The sequence below is a fragment of the Triplophysa dalaica genome, chromosome 16 (genome assembly GCF_015846415.1).
Source record: "Triplophysa dalaica isolate WHDGS20190420 chromosome 16, ASM1584641v1, whole genome shotgun sequence".
Taxonomy (NCBI): Eukaryota; Metazoa; Chordata; class Actinopteri; order Cypriniformes; family Nemacheilidae; genus Triplophysa; species Triplophysa dalaica.
Window position 1 is genome coordinate 197,483 of NC_079557.1, and position 15,037 is coordinate 212,519.

At 37.8% G+C, this 15,037-nt stretch overlaps 1 protein-coding gene across 1 annotated transcript; it reads left to right on the forward strand.

Moving 5' to 3' along the window:
- Positions 1-1,542: 1,542 nt before the first annotated feature.
- Positions 1,543-5,524, forward strand: LOC130438519 (uncharacterized). Its single transcript, XM_056770457.1, has 5 exons — positions 1,543-1,641; positions 1,730-2,068; positions 2,297-2,527; positions 3,098-3,567; positions 5,478-5,524. Exons 1-4 carry the CDS (start codon positions 1,581-1,583, stop codon positions 3,238-3,240), a joined length of 774 nt encoding a protein of 257 aa, XP_056626435.1. The 5' UTR covers positions 1,543-1,580; the 3' UTR covers positions 3,241-3,567; positions 5,478-5,524.
- The last annotated feature ends 9,513 nt before the right edge of the window (positions 5,525-15,037 follow it).

A 15,037-nucleotide genomic window follows, 5' to 3' on the forward strand; every position in this document is an offset into this window, starting at 1 on the left:
GTGCAATCGTTGCTTTAGTTTGGACCGTAGCCTACCTGGTTCAAGCCCATTCGAAACATCGACTTTATTCTCGAAACATTTCGATTTCATTCTCGAAATCTTATATTTTTTATTTTTAATGTGGCAATAAAACGCGTTGTAATGCAGAAATGAATTGATAAAGGTAATAAACAATTAATTTGGACTTGCAGCTATCACAACTCAAATCTGTTCAGATCAGGGTTAGAACCGACGATCAGTCTATCTGTACACGAGAGTCTGACGCACTTATTGGCAAAACTACAGCACTGATGAGGAGTGAGAAAATACGATTTATTTGATTATGTCTGTCTTATTTCTGTTATTTCATTCACTTAATGATGAATTTATTTATTTATTGGTACATTTATCTATTTATTTATTTAAACTTAAGTCATTTTCAGGACATCAGTTAATCCAGACCCTAACCCTAACCCTAACCCACCACTTTAGATTTTTCGTAATTTTGGGGTTCAACAGCGGGTTTTTACTGCCATCTTCTGGTATTTATGAAAATTTACTTTACGAGTCAATTCAAATATAAATGATATACCTAATTATGTTTGTCTCCATTGCTTAAACACATTTCTATGGCTCCTCTTTTCAAAACAAAAATCCATAACTTCTCACCCAATAGGGAGGCTCAGATGACGTGTTTTGTAAAAACCCTGAAGCATGTTACCATTGATACAAAGCTCAAAAATAATGCCACATAGGCACAAATCTCTTAAAACATAGATGTGGATTCATTTACGGGGTTATTACTCACCAGAGAACACATTTATAATAAAGTTTGGAAGAGTTTATCGGAGTCTTGGTGGTGGTGACGTTGATTTAGAGCGACCTTAAGTGTAGTCTGTTTATAGCATGGTTTTTGGTTTTTACTTCTGCCAATTTCTATTTTGCCTTTAAAAGTAACAAGAGTAAAGATTATCTTGATAGATAAAACGTGTAAATGTCATAACCCTTTTTTAAACACAGAGCTTTTTTTGCAAAGGTCTAAGTATAAGATGTTGGGTCCAGGGGTTAACACATGTCTGTTTTGTTTTTTTCTGTTGTTAGAGTGTGAATGTCCCGAGCATTCATGTTGGAATACTGGATTCTGATTGGCTTGAAGGTGTTCTTAAAAACTGTTTAATGCAGGTTGTTCCAGTTTGTTTGATCAGATTTAAATGAACTGAAGAGAATCTCTGTCTGTTTCACCTTTCTGATCAAAAATGACACTGGTAACATCAATAACAGCTGGCTAACCCTAACCCTAAATGAGATAATCCACAGATAGATGTGCGTTAAATAATTGTATTGTACGACATGGAGGCCAAGAACCACCTGATGTGAAGCAGAGAGTAATTGTGTGTATGAAGTGAATTAAAATCCTATGATGTACTTTAAAGAAGTTCATCTGTGTGTCTCATTATAAAGTCTATTACTGGAAACATTTCACCATTAGTTGAAATAATACTTCCTCTTTCTCAAAGAACTGTCAGTGCAGTGAGACACACATCAGTTCAGATCAGAGAGACACAGAAGTGAGTTGAGTGTGTGTAGTGTTGTGTTGTGTGATGTTCAGAGAAATGTTGTTGATGTTTGGACTGATGCTGCTGATGTTCCAGATGATCTCATGTGAGTGAAACTCATCTCATCAACATTTAAATATCACATGTTTGTTGTGTGTAAATCAGCTGTGGTGTTGTGTGTTTGTGTTGTGTAGGTGAGGATCAGATGTGCAGGTTTAATCAGACAGAAATCTGTTATGCAGTTCTGGGACACAAACTCTCTCTGCAGATGGTTCTGGATCCTCAACACTATGAAGCAACATTAAAACATCACAAAACAGGCGACAAAACAGTTGATCCAACATGTAAAATAAAAAATGACACGATTAAAGAGAATACTTGTGATCTTTACAAGAGCAGATCTGATGTCATGATCATTAATGGTACTGTGATTATAAATCATGTGATCAGAGAAGATTCAGGCAGATACACAATAGTACTTACTGACTCGACTGGCTCAGAAACATCTGCAGAACTTCAAGTGAATGTTGAAGGTACAGTAACTCTCTATCAGAAGAAATCCTCTCACAGAGAATATGAGGTGAAGAACAATATACTGGAACATTATCACTGATGTATCGTAACTGAAGAGATCACTTTGATTGTTTTTGTTGATCTAAGGATAGAAGTCTAATGCATGACAAAACAAATCACATTTAAAAGAATGATTGAAGAACTGTCAAATAAAAATATGTGTGTGTGTGACATGTCCCTCCCTCCAGCTCCTATTGGCTCAGTGAAAGTGTCAGTCGACTGCAGGAGTGGAGAGAGGCGTGTGTTCTGCTCCTCTGACGGGGACGAGCTCATCTTCAGCTGGACTCTCAATGGACTTCCACACTCAGATGGAAATGACACCATTGTTCTGGACGATGAGACTTCTGGAAACATCAGCTGTGGTGTGAAGAATCACGTCAGTCGTGGAGAGAAGAGCATTACTCTCAACTACTGCACTGGTGAGACTTAAAGCCCGATTTTAACTTCTGCATAGGACCTATGACGTAGCCTCTATGCCGTAGCCTACGTTTTCAATTATACTTCTATGTCGTTGTCCACATCGACAGGCAATGACCACTAGGGTTCAGTGTCCACATGTGTGTTGCTTGTGTTACCAAGACAAGAGCCGAAGAAGAAGCAGCTGGTTTGAGAAGCATTAGCAGTGATAGCAGCAAGTAAACAGACACTTTTGTTGCAGATTAGAGAAGTTTAATACAGAAGCACAAATATTTTACATAGATAATTCATTTGGAAATGTGTTTGAGTAAACAGGACTCTATCTTAGAGTTTTTTTACATTTACATTACATTTACATTACGTTGAGTTGATGCGTTGTTACATTTTTGGAGAGCTGCACGTCAGGCTACAGCGTAGGGTACGTGGCTCTGCGTAAACTATACCGTAGGTTACGGCGTAGGTCCTACGATCAACTACAATTTATGCTTTACACAAACTCACACAACAGCAACAAGAGATCACAACATGACAGAGACAATGATCCCATGATTTGTGTGTGTTGTGATTTACAGAATCAACGACTGTCTCTGTGACCTCATCACTGACCAATAGCACGCTTGTGTCAGCATACGGTACGAGTCTCTCTGACAGTAATCTCACCTTCACGCAGACACCTGAAGAGTTGTTCTCATTATGGACAGGTACAGAGTTGTAGATCTCTGAATTAAGATCTTATAGTTTGTCTACTACTCAAGAATGCAGTCTGCCAGATAATAATAGTTAGGTTATGAAGATAAGATGATAATCAATCTTATGATGATGTGTGTGTGTGCTTGTATGTATGCTTGTGTGTGTGTTTGTGTGTGTGTGTGTGCGTGCATGCGTGAGTGTGTGTGTGTGTGTGTGTGTGCGTGTGCATGCGTGTGTTTGTGTCTACATTCAGGGTCAGTGATGTTTGTGATTGTGTGGAGTCTTCAGATGACGATTCTGTTGCTTCTGTTGGGAGGTTTTCACATCTACATCAGAAACACACACACATCAGGTGACAAACACTCATGATCAGACACAAATATGAACATTGTGATGATGAGGGTGATGAGGATGATGATGATGATGATGATGATGAGGATGATGAGAAGGATGATGATGATGATGATAAGGATGAGGATGATGATGAGGATGAGGATGAGGATGAGGATGAGGATGAGGATGATGATGATGATGATGATGATGATGATGAGAATGATGAGGATGATGATGATGATGATGATGATGATGATGATGAGGATGATGAGGATGATGAGAAGGATGATGATGATGATGATGAGAATGATGAGGATGATGATGATGAGGATGAGGATGAGGATGAGGATGAGGATGAGGATGATGATGATGATGATGATGATGATGATGATGATGATGATAAGGATGAGGATGATGATGAGGATGATGATGATGATGAGGATGATGATGATGATGATGATGATGATGATGAGGATGATGAGGATGATGATGATGAGGATGATGATGATGATGATGTTGATGATAAGGATGAGGATGATGATGAGGATGATGATGATGAGGATGATGATGATGATGATGATGATGATGAGGATGATGAGGATGATGATGATGATGATGATGAGGATGATGATGATGATGAGGATGATGAGGATGATGATGATGAGGATGAGGATGATGATGATGATGATGATGATGATGATGATAAGGATGAGGATGATGATGAGGATGAGGATGAGGATGATGATGATGATGATGATGATGATGATGATGATGAGGATGAGGATGATGAGGATGATGAGAAGGATGATGATGATGATGATGAGAATGATGAGGATGATGATGATGATGATGATGATGATGATGAGAAGGATGATGATGATGATGATGATGATGAGAATGATGAGGATGATGATGATGAGGATGAGGATGATGATGATGATGATGATGATAAGGATGAGGATGATGATGAGGATGATGATGATGATGAGGATGATGATGATGATGATGATGATGATGATGATGATGAGGATGATGAGGATGATGATGATGAGGATGATGATGATGATGATGTTGATGATAAGGATGAGGATGATGATGAGGATGATGATGATGATGATGAGGATGATGATGATGATGATGATGAGGATGATGAGGATGATGATGATGATGATGATGATGTGGATGATGATGATGATGAGGATGATGAGGATGATGATGATGAGGATGAGGATGATGATGATGATGATGATGATGATGATGATGAGGATGATGATGATGATGATGATGATGAGGATGAGGATGATGAGAAGGATGATGATGATGATGATGATGATGATGATGATGATGATGATGATGATGATGAGGATGATGATGATGATGATGATGATGATGAGGATGAGGATGATGAGAAGGATGATGATGATGATGAGAATGATGAGGATGATGATGATGAGGATGATGATGATGATGATGATAATGATGATGATGATGATGATGATGATGATGATAAGGATGAGGATGAGGATGATGATGAGGATGATGAGGATGATGATGATGATGATGAGGATGAGGATGATGATGATGATGATGATGATGATGATGATGATGATGATGATGAGGATGATGATGATGATAAGGATGATAAGGATGAGGATGATGATGATGATGATGATGATGATGATGATGATGATGATGATAAGGATGAGGATGATGATGATAATGATGATGAGGATGATGAGGATGATGAGAAGGATGATGATGATGATGAGAATGATGAGGATGAGGATGAGCATGATGATGATGATGATGATGATGATGATGATGAGGATGAGGATGATGATGATGATGATGAGAATGATGAGGATGATGATGATAATGATGAGGATGAGGATGATGATGATGATGATGATGATGATGATGTGTTTTCAGGAGGGAAACTGGAAGAAGATATTGCTGTGTAGATCCAGTCTGAGAAGAGTGATTTAAAGGAGATGGTGGTCTTGTGGGTTAAACCACTGAACTGGTAAATCAAAGGTTGCTGGTTCGATCCCAGCAGCCACCACCAGTGTGTCCTTGAGTAAGACACTTTACTCCATGTTGCTCCAGGGGGATTGTCCCTGTAATAAGTGAACTGTAAGTCGCTTTGGATAAAAGCGTCTGTCAAATGACTAAATGTAAATGTAAATGTAAACAACAGCCTCAAGAGACGGCAGCAGATTTCATCAAATACATGAGAAGTGATTTCATAAAGATTTTTGTACAGATGAATACAGTCGTGGCCAAAAGTTTTGAGAATTACATAAATATTGGAAATTCGAAAAGTTGCTGCTTAAGTTTTTATAATAGCAATTTGCATATACTCCAGAATGTTATGAAGAGTGATCAGATGAATTGCATAGTCCTTCTTTGCCATGAAAATTAACTTAATCCCAAAAAAACCTTTCCACTGCATTTCATTGCTGTCATTAAAGGACCTGCTGAGATCATTTCAGTAATCATCTTGATAACTCAGGTGAGAATGTTGACAAGCACAAGGCTGGAGATCATAATGTCAGGCTGATTGGGTTTGAATGGCAGACTTGACATGTTAAAAGGAGGGTGATGCTTGAAATCATTGTTCTTCCATTGTTAACCATGGTGACCTGCAAAGAAACGTGTGCAGCCATCATTGCATTGCATAAAAATGGCTTCACAGGCAAGGATATTGTGGCTACTAAGATTGCACCTAAATCAACAATTTATAGATTCATCAAGAACTTCAAGGAAAGAGGTTCAATTCTTGTAAAGAAGGCTTCAGGGCGTCCAAGAAAGTCCAGCAAGCGCCAGGATCGTCTCCTAAAGAGGATTCAGCTGCGGGATCGGAGTGCCACCAGTGCAGAGCTTGCTCAGGAATAGCAGCAGGCAGGTGTGAGCGCATCTGCACGCACAGTGACGCGAAGACTTTTGGAAGATGGCCTGGTGTCAAGAAGGGCAGCAAAGAAGCCACTTCTCTCCAAAAAAAAACACCAGGGACAGATTGATCTTCTGCAGAAAGTATAGTGAATGGACTGCTGAGGACTGGGGCAAAGTCATATTCTCTGATGAAGCCCCTTTCCGATTGTTTGGGTAAAGGCTTGTCCGAAGAAGAAAAGGTGAGCGCTACCATCAGTCCTGTGTCATGCTAACAGTAAAGCATCCTAACACCATTCATGTGTGGGGTTGCTTCTCATCCAAGGGAGTGGGCTCACTCACAATTCTGCCCAAAAACACAGCCATGAATAAAGAATGGTACCAAAACACCCTGCAACAGCAACTTCTTCCAACAATCCAACAACATTTTGGTGAAGAACAATGCATTTTCCAGCACGATGGAGCACCGTGCCATAAGGTAAAAGTGATAACTAAGTGGCTCGGGGAACAGAATGTTGAAATTTTGGGTCCATGGCCTGGAAACTCCCCAGATCTTAATCCCATTGAGAACTTGTGGTCAATCCTCAAGAGGCAGGTGGACAAAAAAAACCAACTAATTCTGACAAACTCCAAGAAGTTATTATGAAAGAATGGGCTGCTATCAGTCAGGATTTGGCCCAGAAGTTGATTGAGAGCATGCCCAGTCGAATTGCAGAGGTCCTAAAAAAGAAGGGCCAACAGTGCAAATACTGACTCTTTGCATAAATGTCATGTAATTGTCGATAAAAGCCTTTGAAACGTATAAAGTGCTTGTAATTATATTTCAGTACATCACAGAAACAACTGAAACAAAGATCTAAAAGCAGTTTAGCAGCAAACATTTTGAAAACGAATATTTATGTAATTCTCAAAACTTTTGGCCATGACTGTAGAGACGCAGGTCACTGTGTAGTTAAAGGTTGCGTAATAAAAGTGTGTGTTGATTATAAACAGATGGATCTGTTTGTTCATACACACCTACAGTACAGCAGTTATTGACAAATTTTAAATGGAAGTAAAAGAATTCATCTGTCATACAGTCTGTGTTTTTAACTTCATGTGATTAAGAATTAGGTCTAAATTTCACTGCGCATGAAATATTAATCTCAATCAAAATCATGTGAGAATGAAGACCATCATAATATCATTATATTATTTCTCACATGATTATTTTTAAGTGTTTACTGTAGTTGTTGTGCTTTTAATTCTTCATTTATTTTGACTAGTTATATACAACATCTGTTACCCATTCAGTGGAACTGCCCATAAATTAATGCAGCGTTTAAAGGAGTTCAGTTGAAACACAATATCTTGTATAGCCACACAGACACACACACACTTTGGATTTTCATGTTTAATATCCACTGTTTCCATAAACAATGACAATGTGACAATATGGTATACTGACACACCTCCCAGAACATCACTCCAAATGAAGGGAACATATTTTTACTGCTCCTTTTCTCAAGTGAATTTTAAACAAACACATTAAAAGATGCAACTACGTTTTCCCTCTACAGTTTACACATCATTTTAAACATGAATTGACAGTTTAACTACTGTATATTTAATATGAATTGTGTTTCATTAATAGAGACAATATCCAGTGTAGTCTAAAACATTACACATATTGAACAGTCAAAAATCTAGAACTAGTACTGCAGAATGGTAGTTTTTATGTCTGTAACTTTATGACTGTAAGATTGACAATTAATAATTCTTAAAAAGTTTAATGCCAAATTGAGTATGTCAAGAATAAAATGCTCCCCTCTTCTACATTTTTGGTAAAAATAAAAGGCCTAAATACACTAGAACATCTTTTACTAACCTGATGAAAAACAGCACATGCTGAGCTGAGCTGGTTAGCTGAGGACCATCTAAACCAGCACATGACCATCTTGAACCAGAACAAACCATCTTAAACCAGCACGTGACCATCTTAAACCAGAACAAACTATTTTACATCAGCACATGACCAGCTTCAACCAGAACAAACCATCTTAAACCAGCACATGACCAGTATAAACCAGCACAAACTATTTTACATCAGCACATGACCAGCTTAAACCAGAAAAAAAAACATCTTAAGCCTTTTATGCGCTCCGTAGTCCGGTGTACATTGTTTTCAAATGATTGTTTTAAAGTTAGCAGCCTGCCCTGTAGGTTATATTCAATTTCAATTATTTTATTGTTTGTCTGTTGAATATAACTCTCAGTCTCCTTTCTAATTTAAGGCTAAAACAGCTAATTTGGAGTTAATTTGACCACAGAGACTGATTCAATCATTAAACCAGGCTTCCCAAAATACTGCTTATATTTCTGACAGAAACAAACTCTCCAAATACTGGACTACTGTTATCAGATCAAGCACTGGCTATCCATGAGACAATCCATCCTTACGTTTCAATTCACCTTCTTATACTAGCCCTATAGTAGTGTGTTTGTGTTGGAACAGTAGGTACTTTTGGTTGCATGATAAAAGAGATCGCACACACTGGGACTGACTAACAGGAAGCAGAAGTGGCCGTTGTTGCCTAGACAACAGTGTGGCCAATAACTGTCACACATCAAAATACATCTCTTCTTTCCGTTTAAGTATTTATACATTCTTTACTTCCTCTGTAATGTTTACTTACATTTGTTCATTAAGTGACGCATCGTAACACTCCTGTCGGTCCCTAGTCCTGTTTTCCCTGTTTTTCCCCAAGGATGTCCTTTCACTACGCTCCCTCACCTGTCCCTCATTGTTTTTGCCTGTGCCTGTTTCTCATCATTGACCAATGACTGTCACAGGCTGTGTCTCGTTTCGTAAGGCTGCGTCCTCTTGAGGTCTCATTTGAAGCCCATCACATCATCAAGGCTGTCTCGTTTCATATGAAGAGGAGGACACTCTATAGGCACCCGTCGAATATGACCTACATCCACCAGAATTCGGGGGACACATGAGGTGTTTCCATTGGTTACTAGAGATAACCCACAATTCTTTGCGTCGTCCAACGTCTGTTAAAGATGATGTTTCAATGTAAAGGAATATAAAAAAAAGGAGGTCTTGTTTAATTCTAAGTTGAGAATCCTCCGTATACCGCATCCTTTAGATGATGATACCTCTGGAGGACACAAGGAACCAGACACAGCTTATGTACTCTCCTTTGCTTTGTTTAATAAATACTCATGTGGATTTACCCTGTTTGTTCCGTTCGTTTGATGAACATGTTTGGTTTCTTGAATTTGTTTGTTTACCTGTTTGGATTACTTTGTTGTTGTGGATTGTTACACCTTTTTGTTATTAAAGGCCCCCTTTTTTCTGTTTTCAAAGCTTTGATTGTGTTTTTTGGGTGTTTAACAATGGATGTTCATGTTTCTAGTTTATATTTCACATATTTCAAGTCTATTGTCACCGCTGTCTCTCTTCTCACGAAACAACTGGATTTCTTGCGGTCTATATAAAGTTCTGCCTTCTGAAACACTCTGATTGGTAAAGTTGACCAGATCTGTCGTGATTGGTTCCCCCCTTAGAGTGTGTGTGTGAAGATGTCCCACCCACACCATATCAGCGAGTTCTGCTCCTCCAGCTGTTGTGATTGCCCGAAACGTCACGCACCATGTGAAAGACTTTTAAATATTATTATATAGTATTTTATTATAGTATTTTTTACATGTTTTTGGATCTCTGGTGTGCCGACTTTTGTTACTACTTCGATTTACTCTCTTGGTCGAGTTTTGTCCTTTGTCATTGACATGTTCTTTATAATCAATATTTTTATTATGAGGAGATGTTACTTTTGAAGATGTTTCAGGCTTTTAGAGGTCGTTTATGATGTGATTCTGATTGTATGAATTGTTTTAAAGGCCAGTCAGTGAAATCTAGTGTTGTGAATTACACCCAACCGCTCATCCCCCACCTCCTCCCTTTCCAAACACAACGACTGACAAAACATGACAAACTATGTGAGTGGACCCGCGGTGTATGTACAGTTGAAAGAAAAAGTATGTGAACCCTTTGGGCTTACTTGGATTTCTTCATAAATTGGTCATAAAATGTGTTCTGATCTTCATCTAAGTCACAACAATAGAGAAACACAGTCTGCTTAAACTAATACCGCACAAACATTATACGTTTTCATTGAACACAACATGTAAACATTCATAGTGCAGGGTGGAAAAAGTATGTGAAACCCTAGGCTAATGACTTCTCCAAGAGCTCATTGGAGCCAGGAGTCAGCCAACCTGGGGTCCAATCAATGTGATGAGATTGGATGTGTTGATTAAAGCTGGCCTGTCCAATAAAAAACAGACACCAGTTTTGAGTTTGTAGTTCTGAAGAAGCGTTGTCTGATGTGAACCATGCCTCACACAAAAGAGCTCTCAGAAGACCTACGATCAAGAATTGTTGACTTACATAAAGCTGGAAAGAGCTACAAAAGTATATCTAAAATTCCAAAGTTTATTAAGACATTTTGCAGGAAAACTTAAGACCATCTGTCCGCCAACTGAAGCTTAACAGAGGATGGACGATGCAACAGGACAACGACCCAAAGCATAGAAGTAAATCAACAACAGAATGGCTTCAACAGAAGAAAATACGCCTTCTGGAGTGGCCCAGTCAGAGTCCTGACCTCAACCAGATTGAGATGCTGTGGCATGACCTCAAGAGAGCGATTCACACCAGACATCCCAAGAATATTGCTGAACTGAAACACTTTTGTAAAGATTAATGGTCCAAAATTTCTCCTGACCGTTGTGCAGGTCTGATCTGCAACTATAGGAAACGTTTGGTTGAGGTTATTGCTGCCAAAGGAGGGTCAACCAGTTATTAAACCCAAAGGTTCACATACTTTCTCCACCCTGCACTATGAATGTTTACATGTTGTGTTCAATAAAAACATGAAAACGTATAATGTTTGTGCGGTATTAGTTTAAGCAGACTGTGTTTCTCTATTGTTGTGACTTAGATGAAGATCAGAACACATTTTATGACCAATTTATGAAGAAATCCAAGTAAGCCCAAAGGGTTCACATACTTTTTCTTTCAACTGTAGATAGAAATAGCTCATTCTAAGGTAGTAAAAACATATCGCTTTATTGTGTGAGCTCTTTATACACCTATGAAGACATAGTTATGTATATTATATTGCATTTCTATCAATAGATCATCAAAAAAATGACACTAACTGTTAAAAAATAACTAAAAATGTGCATCTGTCCAAATAAAGTATGTATGGACCTAAATGTGTCACAAGAAAGAAATAAAACATCCAAAAACAAACAGTGAAGTGTGTACTGCTACACAAGTGAAGTTTTACTGTAAATAAAAAATACAACACAACAAGAGACAATTGTACCTCTGACTTTTCAGTCCACCTGCTTCTGATAAAACATTTCAAAACACATTTAAGACACTGGACATTCTCTCTCTTTCTTTCTCTCTCTCTCTCTCTCTCTCTCTCTCTCCCTCTCTCTCTCTCTCTATAAATATTTATACACAAATACTTGAGCTTAAATAGAAACAAAAAAGGTTAATGTGAATATTCAGGATTTGCTCAGAACTGTGTGGATGGGCAGGTCTTGGTTATTTTGGTTTATTTGATGTGAGAGTACACACACTCGTCCTGTTCTTTACACCTCCACTGCTGCTGTTGTTGTTGTTGTTGTTGTTGTTGTTGAATGTTGGTCTTGTCTGGAGTAAACGTCACTTCACCGTACTGAATCTCTTCATCCCTCATCTCTTTCCTCTCTGTCTGATGTTCTGAACACACAAACATCACATCATCAACACATGATGACATCACACTGAAGAACACAACTCAAGGTGGATAGATGGACAAAGTGTGTTTTTGTCACAAATAAACTTCTCCTGAAGAGACACGTCATGATTTCAGTGAACTTCTTGTGTCCTGTTGTCTCCACACTCAGCTTCTGTAGAAACACATCTCAGCTTTTCTATCTTATGCAGTGACAACCACAGCAGCAGAGACACTCAAGACATCCAAAAAATGACACAATGGACCTTTAAGAAATCCACTTGATCATTTTCAAATGATAAGCATGATTAGAGAAATGCACTAAGACATTCACACAACAATCATTTTAGATGTGATGTGACAACCATCTTCAACTTTAACATTGAAAGAAAGAGTTATTATGAAACTGTGAAAGAAGGTCAGCGAGTCTGTGGATCTTCAGATGTTATAAATTCAACAGCACAGAGATCTTGTTTGATTATTCAGTTCATTCATTCACTGGACATTCAAGTTTGTATAAAGTGTGTTGTTCCTTGTGTTTGTTTCACAGAATGATTGTGTGTTTACTTACATGAACACAATGTGCATAAAGGCTTGTGATTGATGAATGTATATGTTGAGCTCAGTTTTATTTATGTATTTAGTTGTTTTGTCTTAGCAGAAGCAATTAGTAAAGATTCTTATTTCAGTGTTTATTTACTTTTCTTCTGATGAAAGTGTGATGTGTATCAGCTGTTTTATACACTAAACTGTTTAAAGATTATTTAAATTAAATAATTTAATAATTAATAATTGAATATACTTTAATTTCATATTTCATTTCATTATTTGTGTAAGGCAGCTGGAAATGTTCTAAGAACTAAGGTTGTTTTTGATGCTAGGATACAAGACTATCAAACCCCATTTGTTGCTAGATTCTGAGGAATGATATCCTGCCCTCCCCTAAGGGGTTGTTGATGCCCAGGAATTGAACCCCCTCTTCTTATCACACTTCTCCCCTTCATCTCTTCAGGCCCTGATCACTTGGAAAATGCTTACGCTTTATTCTGTGTGTATCATTTATTGTCATAGTATGAAGTTTTAATGATTCATGTTTGGTATTGTTTTAAAGGTCATGGTGCGATGGGTAAAAAGGTCTAGTTCTTTCAAATCTAACAGAGAGTATATTAGAGCGTTTTAACTCTAATGCATCACCTGCACTCCTCAAAGAGGTGTGACTTTCTCAGGGAAGCCTGTTTATATGTAGATTGAGATCTCATTTGATGTTCTCTTCAGTGACGAGAAAACAAACAAATCAAGATTCTCGCTGATCATTGGCTTTGTTACATCTGGGTATATAAGGTGAATTGGCAAAAGACTCGAGGAAGCTTCTGTAAGCAGAACTCCCCACATTGCAGCTGTGTGTCTTGATTTAGAAGCATCTGTAAACAGAACTTCTCACACTGCAAATGTGTGTCTCAATTTTACCAGGTATGATAAACTTTGTGGTTTTATTTTATTCTTATAAAATAATTCATAATAATCTTTACTTAGTACATTAGGAATTTCTTTGTATATGCATTCTATGATTTTAATTAATGTTGTGCCTGCCTGGTGTAATAAATTGTTATTGTTAATATTATCTGAATTCTTCAAAGTTTGTTATTACAAGTAGATTGAAAGGAACCTGTTCTGTTACCGCAAAATCGATGTGTCAGGATAGGTAGGGCTAGTTTATACTAGATTTTTTAAAGGAGCATTGCTAAAGCTCACATGATTTCCACCTATCATCTGGCCTAGCAAGTTGCATGATCGTGACTAAAATAACTATTGTTATGTTTCTGAGCAAGCATATCGCGGCCAAACTTAATGATATTAGTTTACCTGACAACCTCTGACTAGAGATCGGAACTGACCGTTTTGTGTCTGTGAGATCCATGAGCCCGGCCGGCGTGAGACTCTGAGCGACTGCAGGTCCCAATCGAAAGAATAACTCTAATATTAAATATTAAAATATGAAGATTTATAGACAAATTAACGCTTATCAACAGATACATTTGAAATTACATTTAAGTTATTTTATATTATATTGAAATTGGAGTCAGATCGGTCTTTACCACAGAGTCATTTAAATTGAACTAAATTGTAACAGTTCTTGAATAACTTCATGTAGAAATCGCCGAGGAGAAGCAGAACACGAGATCCCTTAAACCACGACATTGGATTCCGTCGTTGGGCCTTTGGGTGGTCTTTTACATTTGCATCAGTTGTGTCTACTCTCTCAATCTCTTCTTTTATTAAGAGAATGTGTTCAAGAAGTTCATTTGTGTGTGACATTATAAAGTCTATTACTGGAAACTTTTCACCATTAGTTTGTAATAAAACTTTCTCTTTCTCAATAAAACTGTCAGTGCTGTGAGACACACATCAGTTCAGATCAGACACAGAAGTGAGTTGAGTGTGTGTAGTGTTGTGTTGTGTGATGTTCAGAGTAATGTTGTTGATGTTTGGACTGATGCTGCTGATGTTCCAGATGATCTCATGTGAGTGAAACTCATCTCATCAACATTTAAATATCACATGTTTGTTGTGATGTTGTGATGTTTCTCTCAACAGTTAGTGGTCAAGATTTTGTTGAAACAACTTTGTATTGGCACCTACTGTATTATTGCTCCTGTACCATCAATCTATTTATTCATTATAAAACTGTAACTTGAATACAGTTTAGTACACAGCAAAAATAAATAGAAATGTGCCACTGTACAAAAAAAGTATGTATGGACCTAAGTGTATGTCACAAGAAAGAAATGAAACATCCAAATCCTTGAAAAAAACAAACAG